This window comes from Cnephaeus nilssonii, assembly GCF_951640355.1.
Source record: "Cnephaeus nilssonii genome assembly, chromosome: 5".
In the NCBI taxonomy this organism is placed as follows: Eukaryota; Metazoa; Chordata; class Mammalia; order Chiroptera; family Vespertilionidae; genus Cnephaeus; species Cnephaeus nilssonii.
Window position 1 is genome coordinate 33,547,130 of NC_137076.1, and position 16,604 is coordinate 33,563,733.

The 16,604-nt window shown below is 50.4% G+C and overlaps 1 protein-coding gene across 2 annotated transcripts in view; it reads right to left on the bottom strand.

The window, feature by feature from the left end:
• The window catches only part of ZNF395 (zinc finger protein 395), a 42,653-nt gene that overhangs the window by 12,177 nt on the left and 13,872 nt on the right, over positions 1-16,604 (bottom strand). For both annotated transcript variants that reach the window (XM_079772591.1, XM_079772592.1), the window contains exons 2-3: positions 2,520-2,766; positions 433-665 (exon numbers count right to left, since the gene is read on the bottom strand). In XM_079772591.1, the coding sequence (XP_079628717.1) occupies positions 433-665; positions 2,520-2,753 (467 nt within the window). In that variant the 5' untranslated portion in view covers positions 2,754-2,766. The remainder of the gene's footprint in view (positions 1-432; positions 666-2,519; positions 2,767-16,604) is intronic.

Below are 16,604 nucleotides of genomic sequence, written 5' to 3' on the forward strand. Positions count from 1 at the left end.
CCCATGCCTGTGTGTTTCCTCGTTGTCCTTGGCTGCCCTCACACCACCACAGCGGAGCGGGGTCTCTGGGACCTGGACTGCGTGGTCCACAAAGCCCGCCCTACTTACTATCTGGCCCATCCAGAACAAGTTCACCGGTTCCTGATCGAAGCCATTTTTTCTGTCTCTCATTATGAAAAACTAATACCTAATTTTATTCTAAGTATGAAGAGAGGAAAAACAGCCCTTAGTCAAACCAAAAACAGCAGAACAGATACCATTCCGGGTTTTTCCAAAGGATGCCGTCTCTTCTCTCTGTGCCCCATTTGTCCAATATCTTGACAACTACACACCTAGGATTTCCACATTCCTCCCCCATCACAAAACATGCCACCACCCCACGCCGCACCATGCCCCACGTGATTTTCAGAGCAACGGTTCTCCCACACAAACCTTTTTGGGACGTCAATGTTCCTGGAGACAGGCCTGTAGGCTTGCGCCTGGGTTCCCGGCTCCGGAAGTGGCCCCTGGGGAAGGGGGCCCTGCAGCTCGGCCAGCCACACCTCCTCCGCTTTGCAGCAGATCTGTAACTTCTGGTCCAACAGCCAGACAGTCACCTTGTCCTCTGCCCAACTATGCTGCTCCACCAGTCCTGTGCACTCCTGCCCCCCGTACCACACATACACCTGGTGGGAGAGAAAAGCAGCAACCGGTCAGCATTTAGTAGGTCCATATGCCCCAAGTTCTGGGATCCACCTACACCAACTGAAGTCCCTGCCTCAGCTGTAATTCAAGCAAGATGCTGCCAGGTATCTGCTTCCCACCTGAGCCCCCGGAGATTGGTTCTTCCCAAAGCAGATCCTTATAAACTCTCTACACCAGAGGTTCCCAACGTGGGGCACACGCCCCACAGGGGGGCACTTTGATCTTTAAGGGGTGCAATTCGAGAATGAGTTATTAACAGTGAATTTTTTGCATTTCTTATGGTTCTAGGGGCCACATGTACAGCATATAAATATATATTGTGACACATGTATGCATTTCAGTTCTCTATTATATGTTTTGAAATTTTATTTGCTGTTTTTTCATATCATTTCATATTATTATTATTTTTTTAACAATGTCTTAGGGATTTCTTCCTCAGTACTTCAACTGTCCTTTCGTTGTTTTATTTTTCTCTTTCATGGATGCCATGTTCTTTGGAAGCTTGTTTAGACCAAGTTAATGGCCTTTTAGGCTTCCTCCACGTGAATAGGAGTTCACTTTTTGAATAATAAGAATTCTATGTCACGGGGGCAGGGCATCAGGATTTTAGAGATGCTTAGGTGGGGCATGGCCAAAAAAAGGTTGGGAACCACTGCTCTATATGGAGAAAGTGAACATGTCAGTTTCTGAGATTTTTTTTTCTTCTGAACTTAGAATCTATATTCCATTGAAGCTTAAGTTGTTATCATCTTAAAATAGACAGTTTTCTGTAAGCCTTGTAGTAACCAAAAAAGGAAGGAAGGAAGGAAGGAAGGAAGGAAGGAAGGAAGGAAGGAAGGAAGGAAGGAAGGAAGGAAGGAAACACCTCTAGTTAATACACAAAAGATAAAAAGAAAAGAATCAAAGCATGACTATGAAAAAAATCAACAAACCACAAAGGAAGACAGCAAGAGAGGAAGAACAAAGGAATTACAAAACAGTAGGAAAATAATTAACAAAATAACAACAGTAAGTCCTTACCTACCAATAAGTACTTTAAATGTAAATGAGTTAAATTCTCCAATCAAATGAATCTGGAATCCATGTCCATCCTCCTGAATTCTTGCCCTGCATTGCCTCCAAAGTCCTATATATCTGCTGGTTCACAACTATTGCCTTGAATTACTCACACTACATCTTGCCCTTCAGGGACTTCTGAGGGACAAGGTGGTAGGGATGGAGAGGTCGGCTGTCCTCTCTCAAGGGCTGCCTAGCAGATGGGGAAGCGAGCTGTGGGAAACAGAAGCCTCGGCAGGGAGACAAAAGGTAGAGTCCACTTATGGACCGTGGAGAAGGCAGTGAAAGAGAAGCCCACGCACCTGGATCTAGTGACAATAGGGGAGAAAACACTGGAAAAGGAAGACCAAATAGTATTCTGACTAAACGAACACCTTCCTCTCTTAATCAAAGACACAACCTTATCAATCTCTCACAAGCCTGAGATCCTTCCCGTTGTTTTGTTAAGTTGCAAACTGAGGCAGGCTGAAAAAACTGGGCTCTGGCCATGCTTGAAACTGAGGTTCTGAGTAGGCCTAAGCCCAGAATGTCAGATGTCAGGTCTCGCCAGCCTTTTCTCCAGGCAGCTCTGTCCGTCATGGAGGAGTCTTGGATCCGCTGCTGACGACTCATTCTCTCGAGAAGGCCGCTGCCCACAGGCCCACAGGGCTGCAAGTTAAAGGTCTGTATGCACGCAAAACCATGCCCAGGGAGTTTCCGCCCGTCACTCGGGGCACCACTAGCCCGCTGGCCACAAGCCCGGGAAGATCGGGCACCTGTCCACTCGGGGACCATCCTACCTTCTGCCCAGGCTGAAAGGCCATCTGCTGGAGGCCTGAGGTGCTGGGAGCCTTGAGGACGTCCTTGGGCTGCTCCTGACAGGAAGTGTCCTTAGAGGTGAAGAAGGGCTGGGGAGCCACCCCCTCCAGCAGCTCCGCCTGCGGCTCCGAAGGTGGGGCAGCCCCGGGCGGCCCCAACACCCGGGCTCCCAGGAGGGACCGTTTTCCAAGGCGCCGGGACAGCACACTGGCCATGCTGCTCTCTTTCCTGGGGAGGCAAAGGGGACACAGAATCCTTTAGCCATTGTCTGGAGGAATCAGGAAGCTTTGGTGCAGTGCCCACCCCGCACGCAGCAGACGCTGCCGGTGCCTATTAAAATGGATGGAACACTTGATAGTAACTTTTACAATATTTTTCTTTTTACAGAAATAATACCTAGTTCTTGTAGGACATTTAGAAAGTACTCATATGCGCACAAACACACACACACACACACACACTCAAGAAGCTGCCTCCCAGAGACACCTGCTTTCGCTATATAGCATTCCATGCCTTTACTTCTACAGAAATGGGCCCATGGTTTGGTAAATGACATTTTCACGGAGTAGCTTGTATACTAGTAGATTTAACTATATCAGTCAATGTTATTTGATAAAAATCCTTTTAGAAACCACAAAGGATCTTCCTAGGCCGATGCATCGTTGTTAATTTAACAAGTCCTTTATTATGATATCTGGGGGCTGTATCCGGTGTTGTGCTGTTTGAACTGCTCTGCCCACAGGTAGCATCCTTTGAGCTCAGTCTCAGCGCGCGCGAGCACACACACACACACACACACACACACACACACACACACACACACACCAGGTCAGGTTCTTAACGGCGTGCACCGCTTAACGGCGAGGATACGTTCTGCAAACATCAGTGTGCACTTACACAAACCCAGATGGGACAGCCCACTACACACCTAGGTCATATGGGAGAGCCTGTTGCTCCCAGGCTACTAGCCTGTACAGCACGTTACTGTACAAAATAGCACAAGGGAACATGATGCAATCAAGAAGCGTGGTACGCAGACGATGTATGAGGCTCTTGCCACTGTAATACGGAATACTGTTTTACAGCAAAATAATTTTATAAGTGGAAAGATTATACTCTGAAATAATGGTAAAAAGCATACTACAGTAAGTACCTAAATCAGTAACACAGTCACTTATTATCATTAGCAAGTGTGGTACACTGTACACAATTGTATTGCTACACTTTTACAGGGCTGACACAGAGCAGTAGCTTTGTGTACACCAGCATCACCAACATGTCAGTGACGCACGGTGCTGTGACGTGATGACGGCTGCAACATCTCTACATGATAAGAACGTTTCAGCTCCATTAAAATCTCATGGGGCCACCGTCATGCGTGCGGCCCGTCACTGACCTAACCGTGGTTCACAGCACGTTGACTCCTGCTAAGTCAAAGCATGAGGACATCGGTCGGGTACCCGCAGACTCAAGTGTAGTTGGCTTCAAAGCTACCAAGAGCCACAGAAAGGAGCCACGCGAACTGTCCTCTCCCTCGCCTTGCACCTGAGAAAATTGACGTGTGGAGCGTGAATGACTTGTTCACCGTGATAACGGTGGTGCCGGAGCCTGAATGAGATCTGGTCTCCTGGCTCCAGATCCGAGAACCCCCACTGCCTGGGAGGTGCCCGCATGCTGCCTCCAACAGCACGTGGCGTCAGCTACTCACGCATTCAGGGTGACGGAGAGGAGGACCAGGGCCCTGGCACGACCAAGGAAGGCCATCCGAGGCCTCGGCATGTTCATTCCCTGGGGAACAGAAGCTGCTCTGACAATGGCACGTGTCGCTTCTGCATGCTCTGAGGCGTCACTGTACCCCCACCATGCATACGCCAGGAAGCAGGGAATGGGGACCACCACCCTCCACACTGAATAGCGGGGAATGCCTAGGGGGGAAGATCAAACCAGAAACCCTGGTGTGAAGCTTCATGAGTCAGTGCTCCTGCCTGAGAGCAGGGGTTCCAACTACAATGGCACTCGATGAGCACCAGGGCTGAGGGACACCGGGGGCGGGGGGGGGGGGGGGTCCTCTGGGCCACTCCTTGACCCTCAGGCTCCTACACCATCCCAGAAAATAAACACTCGAACCTTCCAGGCCCCTCGGTGACCCGAATCAGTCCACAAGCTTATTCTTGAGAAATCCCTCCCTTGACCACAGCCTCTCGACTCAGTGAGATTCAGGGGAAACACAGATCTGCCCTGAGGCCACTCGCTCAGTCCCCACTCAGAGCCTCTTTCCTCCTCTATAAACCACAAAGCTAGGAACACTTTAGATGTTGCTCCCAGCAAATGTTGTCGCTTTGCCTCAAATAAGTTCTTATAAAAAAAAAAAAACTTTTTTAAATAAATAAACGACGCCCGGCCGGTGTGGCTCAGTGGTTGTGCGTCGACCCAGAAACCAAGAGGTCACCAGTTGGCTGCCTCCTGAATGCCCTGTGCTGGATCTACGAAGTTTCTCTCTCATCGATGTTCCTCTCTCTCTACCCCTCTCCCTTCCTCTCTCTCTAAAAATCAATAAAACATATTACAAATAAGTAAATAAACCAACCACAACACTAATGCTCCCCCTCACCAATACCTTGGGAGAGCACATGAGACCGTGCCTGTAGAACAGGGGTGGGGAACGTCAGGCCCTCGGGCTGTTATAAGGCCCATAGAATCATTGGTCAGGCCCTGCCAAGGCATTAGGGATGAGTTAATTAAACGTTAGACCAAATCCAGCAGGCTAATTTTAAAGTCGATCATTTTGCATGGCCCTCGCACAGTGTTCGGCAAACTCATTAGTCAACAGAGCCAAATACCAACAGTACAACGATTGGAATTTATTTTGAGAGCCAAATTTTTTAAACTTAAACTTCTTCTAACGCCACTTCTTCAAAATAGACTCGCCCAGGCCGTGGTATTTTGTGGAAGAGCCACACTCAAGGGGCCAAAGAGCCGCATGTGGCTCGCGAGCCGCAGTTTGCCGACCATGGCCCTTAGAATGATGTTATAAATACCCAAATGGCCCTTGGCAGAAAAAGGGTTCCCCAACCCCTGCTGTAGAAGCTCTTCACAACCTGCAAAGTGTGATAGAAAGGGGGTTTTACAAGTCTTTTACTCAGAGCTTCAAGGGCTGGAAGCAGAGAGCGTGGTATCTCCACCACGAATTCCCCAGAAAGCAGAGAAAAGGTAAGAAGAAGGTGGGAGTCACAGCACCCTAAGGAGCTTCTGTGCAGGTGTGTCTGGTGACTTCACATCCGGTAACAACACTATTGTGGAAAGCTTTATTATAATAAAAAAGAAGAAGAATGTGAGAAGTGAATTCTTGGCCAAAACAATGTACATCCAACTAACTCGGTTTTTACAACCCACTCTCCTCCCTTCATCCTTGAAGCCTCAAGCCAGAAACAAGAACCTCTGACTCTCCATTTAATTCCGTGGAGCAAGGAAGAGCTGGAGGCGAGGCCGCAGTACCACGGAGAGACAGCAGAGGGCAGCATCCATCCAGAGAAAAGAAACCACCCTTTTCTAGACCAAAAAACCCAGTAGCCACCCCCACTTTCCACAACAGGAAGTTTGAGGTTTCTACCTCTGAAAATGAAGAAAACGTCCTATTTCCAAAATTCCTTGGCTTCCAGTCTCCAGATGGAGCCTGAAATATTTCGGCTACCAGCCTCCGACGATGTTTTTATCAGCCTTCTTTTCTTTTTTGTTAACGTGAAAACTACTTTTTATTTGGTTTGTGAACGGGCGGGCACCTTCCAAAGCCTGCGGGACTTGCCGAGCTGGGGAACCGGCCCCCCTCCGGTTTGTCCCCGCGTCTGTTTGCTCTCTTCTCTGGCCTTCCTCCAAATCCCACACTGAAATGTGCTTTATTTTATTCGTTGATAGTATGCCCACCTCTTAATTTTTAAAAGCAGAAGAGAAAGAAGGAAGAGAAACTGCCTTTGTCCACTGCCTCCTAGGCACGGGCTTTCACAAACTGTATCTAATTTAATCCTCAGGACAATGTGAGATAAACATAATGGTCTTTTATTTCTGATGGGGAGGCTGAGCCATGGAGAGCTTAGGGCGCTGAGGCTACACAACCAGGAGCCAGCAGGAGGGTGGCCGGGGTTTGAGGGGTGCTGCACCATGTCTACCTGGGGTCAAAGGTCATAATCCTGCCATTATTCCCGGAGGTGTGGGATCTCTCAAAATAAAACACTCCATTAAGTTGCTTTTTATCTACATGGTATTTCCCCGCCCCCCCCCCTTTGTCAGTTACCCTTGATAGAAAAAAAGAAAAAAAAAGGAAAAACAACCTCTGACCCTGCAAGTCTCTACTTCAGTTTCTTTGTACAATTTCTTTCCTTGAGAAATCTCTCCTCCAGTCTTAGCCTCTTACCTACAAAACAGAGGTCGATGCTTTAGTCTGACCTTGTTAAGCAGTCCCAGGCACTGTTAATCATTTAGTGGTTTGGGAAGACCTTTATACACGTACTGCCCTCTGAGAGGGAGCAGAGAGATTATGCAATCCGTCTCAAAAGTTAAAAGATTTTAGCCAGGTTTACACGAGTGACTGACAGCATGGAAGTGAAAAAATACTAATCTAGACTGAATGTAGGCTGGGCAGCATCACCACGTGGGGTTCACTGCCTCTCCTGTATTTATCAGCACACTCATTACATTACGGACATGGCTCTACAGATAACAGAGTCCTTCGAGGGCTCAGAAGTGGACTACAGCACCTACGGAGGTCAGTCGGGCAGCGGGGTGGAGGAGCCAGGCTAACTCTGGACCTTCGAGTGACTTTTCAGGCTCACCTGTTACTTCATACCTGGGATTAAGGGTCCCACCTTCCCTCCTAGCACACGTCGATCGATCTAACTGGAGACTTCTTCAAACCTCTCTTCCCTGATCTCTGCTTCTATCCACTCCCCTGTGGGTTTCTTTCTCGGGAGTAATCCAAGGTCCATACAAACCAGCCATCCCCTAATTTGCCATATGATCTGGTACGGCCAAGAGAAATCAAGAAACAGCCTTTAAAGGATAACAATAACAATGTTTCGACATGTAGCCAAATCTCACTTTATGATGTTACATTCTTGACTTATGGAAATCACTGATTGAAACAAACTGGTGCTAAAAAGGACGTCCTGCTGATGTACAGTCTTAAGGGGATCCTGGGCCCTCTTGTGCTTCTCACCCCTTCCGTTGTCACCAATAGGAGGGGTTAGCTAACTAGAATATGTATTTTGGTCAATGTCCAAAAGGGGTTAGCCCCTTTTCAGGCTCAGAAAACATACTCTGATGTGCTAGTAGCCCTGAAGTGAGGACATCTGCCCTCCATTAAATAACTGGAACAGACAGAAGAGGAAAACAAACCTTCTCGGTGGTTCTGAGTTGCAAATTGCTATTTGACATGTAACTGTTGCCGGACAACCACATGTCTCGGGCCTCTCACGCACCATGGTTGTGCTCTCCTACCTAGGGACACTGCAGCAAGCCATGACGTCACCTAGTGACACTTCTAGGACACAGGTCGTAAGTCAAAATGATTCCTTACATCACTAATAACTTGGGTTTGTTTGTTTGTTTTAGTTACGGAGAGTTAAGTTTGGAGTAGGACTCTCGTTTGCTAAATCTTGGGTGCCTGCTACAAGCTCTCTAATGAACAAGTAATTTACGGATCAAGGTGAGGGACAGCAACCCGCTGCCAAGTTTCAGGTTCTCTACTAAACCTCAGCTTTCTAATTCATGATCTCCACCGGGTAACCACTGCACCGAGTGCCAGTTTGAGTTTTTAGTTCTTTGGCTGACATTTTGCATACCATCCTTAAACTTTGATCAAAGAGGTGCTCATTTTTTCCTTTAAAATATGTCAAGTTTTGCCCAGCCAGTGTGGCTCAGGGGTTGAGCTTCGACCTATGAACTAGCAGGTCACGATTCAACTCCCAGTCAAGGCACATGCCCGGGGTTGTGGGCTTGATCCTCAGTAGGGGGGCGTGCAGGAGGCAGCCGATCATTGATTCTCTCTCATCACTGATGTTTCTATCTCCCTCTCCCTGATTCCATTTCTGAAACCAATAAAAATATATTTTTAAAGAAAATCTGTAAAGTTTTAACTAAAAATTTTTTCCACTGTCGTGTTCTAAGATCATTCAAAGGTTAAAATGTAGCGATAAACATCTCTTCTTTTACACCACAACTCAATGGAGATCAGGATTCCCAATTATTTCCCAGCACCTCTTAGCCAGGGGCCATCTCTGAGAGATGCAAGTGCATGTGCAGAGTATTTACAATATATGCAGATACGTGTAAGGGCCTCTGAGAGTGCAGGTCACCGTCTGAACTGGGCAGAAGCAAGGTGTCATACCCCGGCATCACCACCCAAATGCCGGCCGGTGGTTCTCAAGTCTTTTTTTTTTTTTTTTTTTTTTTTCTGGACTGCCTTCTCCAGAGAAAGTAAAAAAATACTCACTTCACTGAGCATATACTGACCTTTTCTTCCCAGAGGACTCTCTGCCCAGCCTGGTTTGGATAGAAAACCCTCCAAGAGCAGCCAAGGCTATGAGCCAAAACTTTTACATCTCTCAAGTTATGTAACCGTCCCTGTTATACCATTTTTATTTTTTTAAATACATTTTTATTAGTTTCGGAGAGAAAGGAGCAGTAGAGAGAGATAGAAACATCAACGATGAAAGACAATCATTGACTGGCTGCCTCCTGCATGCCTCACACTGGGAATTGAACCCACAACCCAGGCATGCGCCCTGAACGGGAATCGAACTGTAAACTCCTGGTTCACAGGTTGATGCTCAACCACTGAGCCACACCATTTTTAAAATGTGTGGTGTGCGTTTTAGATTTTCACAATGCAAGCTTAAGGTACACAGCACTGAGCATGTTCGTGATTGCTTCAATACCAACATTTCTAAATCAGCTATTCAAAGAATGACCATCTGGATTTTCAGAGCATTTAAATTATTTTCTTTTTCTGAAGGCTCTTAAAAACTGGATTACAGCCCGGCCGGCGTGGCTCAGGGGTTGAGCATCGACCTATGGACCAGGAGGTCAGGGTTCAAATCCCAGTCAGGGCACATGCCTGGGTTGTGGGCTCCATCCCTAGTGTGGGGCGTGCAGGAGGCAGCCAATCCATGATTCTCTCTCATCATGGATGTTTCTCTCTCTCTCCCCTTCTCCCTTCCTCTCTGAAATCAATAAAAATTCATTTTTTAAAAAAAATAAAAAATAATAATAAAAACTGGATTACACTGATCAATGTGTAAGAGTTTAGACTCCCCATAAAATTAAAGTGACAGGCTATTATCAGGATGGACGGGACTCTTACAGGTTGCCCACCTCCCTCAGGGGCTGGAATCCCGGTCCCAGCATCCCCTCTGAGTGAGCATCCAGCCTTCCCGTTGCTGTAAAAGATGGAACAGGGTCACGGAAGGAAGAAATAAGGGGCCCGAAGAGCAGTGCTATTTTCCTGCTCCAGCAGATGGGCTGTAGAAATAGGTCGTCAATGGGTGACACCCAATTTTCTCCAGCAAATAATAAACGACCCTGATCAACAAATACTTGTGTGGGTTCGACCACACAACAGTCTCCCATCAAGTGAAAGAGACACCACTCTGCTTGCCCGGCCGGCAGGACGAACGTGTGTTTTCACCGTTCTACCCAGGAACCAGCACACTTCCCCTTTCTTCACACCTCGCTCCCCATCGGCTCCCAGACCACCGGGGCCACGCGTGGCGCTCTGTCCCGCGCTCTGTCATGCATACACGACTCGGCACTACATACGGCCGTTCTCAGCACGGTGCTCGGTGCCTTGCCAGGGCTTAGGAAACTGTGTTTCTAACAGAACTGAGGGGACTTCTCTTCCTCAGACGCAAGCCCGTTGAGGGCAGAGGCCATAGCTTGCTTATCTCGTCAGACGTGTGATTTTAAGGAGATGATATTCCAGAAAGCCCCGGATTTCCAAAAAGAATGTGTTCTAAGAAGCAATACTTGCACCTATGGATGAGGACAGTGGGGGGGGGGGGGGGGGGCGGGGGCGGGGGGAGGTAAGGGAAGAGGGTGAGATGGGAACCAGGTAGAGGGGAGCTATGGGGGGGGGGGGGGAAGAGGAACAACTGTAATAATCTGAACAATGAAGATTTGTTAAATTGAAAAAATGAAAAAATAAAGAAATAAAAAGCAATACTTGCTGCTTGCCCTACAATGAAGACAGGTATCAAAAGCACAGGGAGAGTTTGAGTGTTTCACCCCAGTTCTAAGATAGGAGTGTTGCCTTAAAAACAAGTTGGGAATGCTAAATAAGGAAGCAGGCACAAGGAAAACCGAGCTCACCAGTGTGTGTGTGGGAGGCAGAGGGGTTTCCAGCACTGCTCTGTACATGCACGGGGGGAGGGGGGGTGCGTATGCCATGTGTACGTGTGGGTACGTGCGTGCATGGTGGTCAAACCTGATTTACACTGTGCTAAAACTATGTGAGCGTTCCAGAAGGGAGGGGGGGAGGGAGGGCAGGTGATTGCTGACTCGGCATTTTACCCAGAGGCTGCAGCAAGGAGGGAACCGGGAGCTGAGTATCTCTGGGAACACAAGCCTCAAAGAATTAGCAGTTTTCTCGAGCAGTTTTCAGAGTAAGCACAGAAGAGACCCGCGCGTTGACTCAAACCGCCCCTGAGTAAATGCTTGAATGGCACTGGGGTTTACACCCATTTTAATGCACACTGGGGACCTTCCCTATTTTTCCTGGCCTCCCAGCAACTCAAGAAAATGTGGACGGACAGTATAGTCTCCAGGTTCCAGCTCCGAAAACCGATGCTCCTCGCGGAGGTCACCTGTTTGCCGAAGCTGGCGAGCACTGGCGTTGGCCACTTTCCTGGCTGCCCCCGGTCCTGTTCTCTCTTCCCCACAAGTGGAGACCCAGCAGCAGGGCAGGGGCTCCGGACCGGGGTGCAGGGTCCGGGGCTCAGGAGGCGCGGCCCTGACGCCTCGGCCTCGGCATTGCCTGATCTGACCTTCACAACGCTGTAAGGAAGAAATGTGTCATTGGGAAGACGGAGCCTCGAGGTAGTGATAAGAGAGCAAAGCAAAAGCTGGCAACAGAGCACTGTCCTAAAAATATAAAATGTGGAGGTGGGAATTTTAAAAGCCAAACCATCTGCCGTGGGCTCAGTGGCTGAGCGTCGACCTATGAACCAGAAGGTCACAGTTCGATTCCCGGTCAGGGCACATGCCCGGGTTGCGGTCTCTATCCCCAGTGTGGGGCGTGCAGGAGGCGGCCGATCAATGATGCTCTCATCCCTGATGTTTCTATCTCTCTCTCCTTCTCCCTTCCTCTCTGAAATCAATACAAATATATTTTAAAAAATAATAATAATAAAAAAGCCTAATCATCCAGGACCCCATTAGCCTAAGGCCCTGAGTGGCACACGCGCCAAAAAGGGAAGACTTTGGGGCCACGAGGAAAGGGGTTCCTATGTTCTCACTCCTCTGAGAAGGCAGCGAAATGCAGACTCTTTTCACTTCAGTGGTTAACACAGAAAAGGTATTTGGAACTCAGCAACCCTTTGAGTGAATAATGGCATTCCCCCGATGGCACGGAATAAACAGACAGTGGGGCTTGTAAGGGGGGCGGGGGGAGGGGTGAGAACCACCTGGTGACTTGCCCGGCTGGCTGGAGTCAACAGGTAACAAAAAGACAGCTCACACAGAGCGGCAGGTACTCAAGAAAGATGTCGCCTGGTCTGAGAGACAGGCCAGGAGGGCGAGATCCAAAAGTAAAAATGAGAAACCACGCTGGCTCGTGCCGACAAGATCCGTCAACGAGAGACGGCTGGCCAGCAGAGACGAGCAGGTAAGGGAAGGGCCCAGAGACTCCTCAGGAATCCCAGCCTCGCCCGGGGCCACCGCCCCACACGTGAGCGGAGAGTAAATAAGCTGTCATCTTGGAGATCGTCAGGCACAAGATAAGAAGCATGTGTGGCTGGGATGGCATTTAAAAACCTGAAAGAAGAGCTGGGAACCGGAATTCGTTCCAAGACCAGGATGGTGGCTGGGCCAATGGGAGGAGATTGGCCTGGCCAGAAGGGAAGTCACCAGGCTTTTGCAGATCAACGTTTAACCCAGCGTTCCCTTTTATTCCCACTCCCCGGTGAACTGTACATGTTTTCCATTTCCATATTGGGGGGGGGGGGGGGAGGATGCAGCTCCTCACTGTCACTCCATCACCGTCTCCTGGAGTCAACAGGTAATAAAAGGACAGCGACACAGAGCGGCAGGCACTCAAGGAAGATGTCAGCTGGTCTGAGACGTCTCCTACCATTGGAGCCTTCTCCCCAGCACCAAAGGGAATGCCTCCCGCGCCCCAGGAGCGCCGGGGCTGAGAGGAGAGAAAGGCTGGGAGCCGCTGAAGCACTAGCGCCGGCCCCTCAGAACGGCACCAGCCTGTGCGGGAGAAGGAAGCCCAGCCCCTGCTGAGGGAGCGTCTCCGGGGCAGGAACAGAGCAGCCAGGCACCTCCACCGGTGTGACCGCGACCTACCCTCAGCCACCCTCTCAGAGCCTCCACGTCCCGCCCGCCTGTGAAAAGGAGACCAGTGCCCGGCATCGGGAAGGAACCCACCATTGTCCCTGCCCCGCCGCCCGTCTTAGATGGAGGCTGGGGAGCCAAGCCACACCGCGGGCCACTCTGGCTGCTCGGCCGCCGCTGCCAGGCTGGCGTCTGGGGATTGAGGTTGTAAAAGGACGTTTGACCAGAACCAGTAATGCAACTTACTGATTCTAAAGGAAACCAAGATGTCGACCATGGGAGAGCCGCTCATTAATTAAAATCACAGCAAAACTGACCTGCAGCAAGACAGGGGCACCGAGAAACCCACGCAGTCCATGGAGAGGCCTGCTGGCCACAACCAACCCATCCCGGGGGTTCAGGGCTGAGCGTGGGCCACACCAAGCCCAGCGCCAGGACCTGCCGCCCGCCCCCCACATGACCTAGCTCCTCATTTCATCCCCAGCAGGCACGTCCCAATTCTGCTCTTCTCTCCTGAGCCCAAAGCTCAGTCTTGGTGCCCTGCCCAGGGTGGTCAAACCTCCCGGAGGCGGAGCCTGGCCGGCCTCTGCGACCGACCGACCGACCGACCTCTCGTGCTGCTGCGGACTCTCCGGTCCTGGTTCCTGGTGTGCTGTCCCAGGTGTCCCGGGTCCGGCCCCGGGCCACCCCAGCACAGACCCACACAGGAAACAATTCCGCACCAACTCACCAGAAAGAGCACCAGGGAACACAAACACCGGCGTTTTTAAAAATCTGCTGATATTCAACCCATGTGCCAGGCTCTGCCGATGAACTGGATCGGGGTCATTTAGAAGCCTGAGCTTCAGACCCGTCAAGAGCCTCGGCCTCACTGAGCTCCCCCCTGGGTCCTACCTCCAGCACTTGTTGATAAAAGCACTTACTATCCTCCAGAGCTACATCCAGACGTCTGCGCTTTCGCCTTAGATGAATGAATCAGAATCCGCTTCTTTGTGGAAAACGCAAACATCCAGCAACCGGACACTGAAGCCTGATAGAAAGGTGGCTTTCGGGATTCAGCTCATCAAGTTAGATCAACGTACATGTGAAAATTTTAAGCGCCTGACATACGTTAGCGAAGTGGAAATGTGTTATGAATTTTTTTTAAAAATCTGCTGGGTGACTGGGAGGGTGAGGGGGGCTGACCAGAAAAAAACAAAGTCAGCCAAAGAGACCACAGACACCATAAAGGAAGGTTTTTACCTACACAGCGAACAATGAGCCCCGTGGAGGGGGGCTTGCCTAAGGCACAGCCCACGAGGGAGGCACCTTTCTGTGGAGGCCACCTTGAAACCTTCACGCCCCAGTCATTGTGGGGATGAGGATGGGTTCAAAGGTGGAACGGGGGTGGGGACACAGACTGACTGAGTCGCTGCTCCTGTCTGAGCTCAAGGTATCGGGGTGTCCACTCTCGGACGTTTCTCCGTAAGAGGACAGGGTGGCAGCTCTGATCAGCATGCTCACTGGTGAGGCTGACCTAAGCCAACGTGACAGAATGAACGTGGCTCAATCACAGAGACCATGGCTCTCGCTGCTGAGGTCCGAGAGACGTGAGGGATGACACAGGCGCTCAGTAGGCCAAGACGCACAGGCCGTGGCTGCCCAGCGCTGGTGAGCCCCTGCCCGCCGCGAGGGCGGTCAAGGAGGCTGGCTCCGCAGGAATCTCACCCACATCCGGCCGGCAGGCGGGCTGCACGCAGTTCAGGGCCAGCAGGAGACTAGAACCTTCTGAGGACAAAGGCAGCGGCATGTTCTCAGGCAACACAACCACATCTATCTACTTCATGAGAACTGCTGCAGGGTAAGCAGACAAGGAGACCGATGCAATCCCCAGCCTCCCAGAGACCCGGTTCCTTCCGGGATGTCCCAGCCCAGTGGTCGGCAAACTCATTAGTCATCAGAGCCAAATATCAACAGTACAACGATTGAAATTTCTTTCGAGAGCCAAATTTTTTAAACTTAAACTTCTTCTAACGCCACTTCTTCAAAATAGACTCGCCCAGGCCGTGGTATTTTGTGGAAGAGCCACACTCAAGGGGCCAAAGAGCCGCATGTGGCTCGCGAGCCGCAGTTTGCCGACCACGGTCCTAGCGTGTCACTTATCAAAGGCGTAGGTGCCAGTCACTGGCGAAGCACTTCACAGGCTTTTATCCTATGTCATCCCTCACAATGACATCATCATCATCATCTTCTTCTTCTCCATTTTACAGATGAGGAAACTGAGACTCGGGGGGGGGGGGGGGCTGAGTAAAGCTCCCGGGGCCACCCAGCTAGAAAGTGACAGAAGCAAGCTTAAATATGGCTGATTCCCAAAGACGATGCTCTTTCTTCCATAGTCTACAGGAAAAGTGCGTATGCATCAAGCAAGAAGCTAGACTGGTGACCTCTTAAAGGCCCCTTGTTCGTAAAAACGTGAGTCGCTCAGAGGTCAGTGTGGTGGTGGTGGTTTGGGCAGGGAAAGGAAATGAAACGGGCATGACAGCAGCAAAGCAACAAGCAGGGGGCTCCCCCAGGACCGGGGCTACGGTTATTCTTAGCTCACACTTTTCCAAATATCTCAGGGCTGCCAAGGAGCCCTAACTCCCCAGTCATGTGACCTTAGACACATTACTTCCCCTCCCTGGGCCTCAGTTTCCTCGCCTCTCCCACGGGAGAGATGGCAGCTCCTCCTCCGCGGGATAACGTGAGGGTGTCGCGAGGCCACCCTGTCACAGTGCCTTGGTTTTGAAGAGCCATCAAGCTCCTCTTCCTAGCGACTCTGACTCCTCTGAGAGGGGACCCTGGGGAAGAAGGAACACGTGCACCTCGGGCCCTCAGCACTGTGCCTGGCACCGAGTGCTCCATAAATGCTTAAAAAAAAAAAAAAAAAGGCACCAAACTCTGAATAGTAATAAGCCAAACTTAAGGAATGATTAAGCAGAGGGGAAACCGGCCAGTAAAATTTAACACTGACAAGGGCAGTGCCATACATTTAGGGGAAGAAAAAAAAAAATCGAAATCACAAAGAGCCCGGTGGCAACGGTCGGAATCCAGGAAAGGGACCTCCTCGCCCCGGCCGATCAGACGGTCATCCTATGGTGGTCACCAGGGCCAAAGCCAACAAACAGCACAGCCTTGTGTCCGGCACCGAAAACAAAAAGCAGCACGCTGCCGCCCGCCTCCTGTAAAAGCGGGGAACTCTCCACCCTGGGGACGCTGGACGCTTGGCCAGCCATAAAAATAAGTTGTAAAAGCAGAGGACAGTCGCCTACACGGGCTGTGGGAGGCGGAGGGCATGCCAACGCAGCCAGAGGGATCGAGGCCAGCAGGGTCCTGTGAGAATCTAGCAAATGGGGGCGGTAAGGTGGGGCGCTAACTCCGTCACCAAATCCCGAAACGACAGGGGCGGGAGCGCCTGCTAACACCCTCGGGAGACCCGAAGAGGAGCCAGAAGCAGGCAATATCAATGCATTCCCGGGCTTGGGCAACGGCTTGAATGCAAC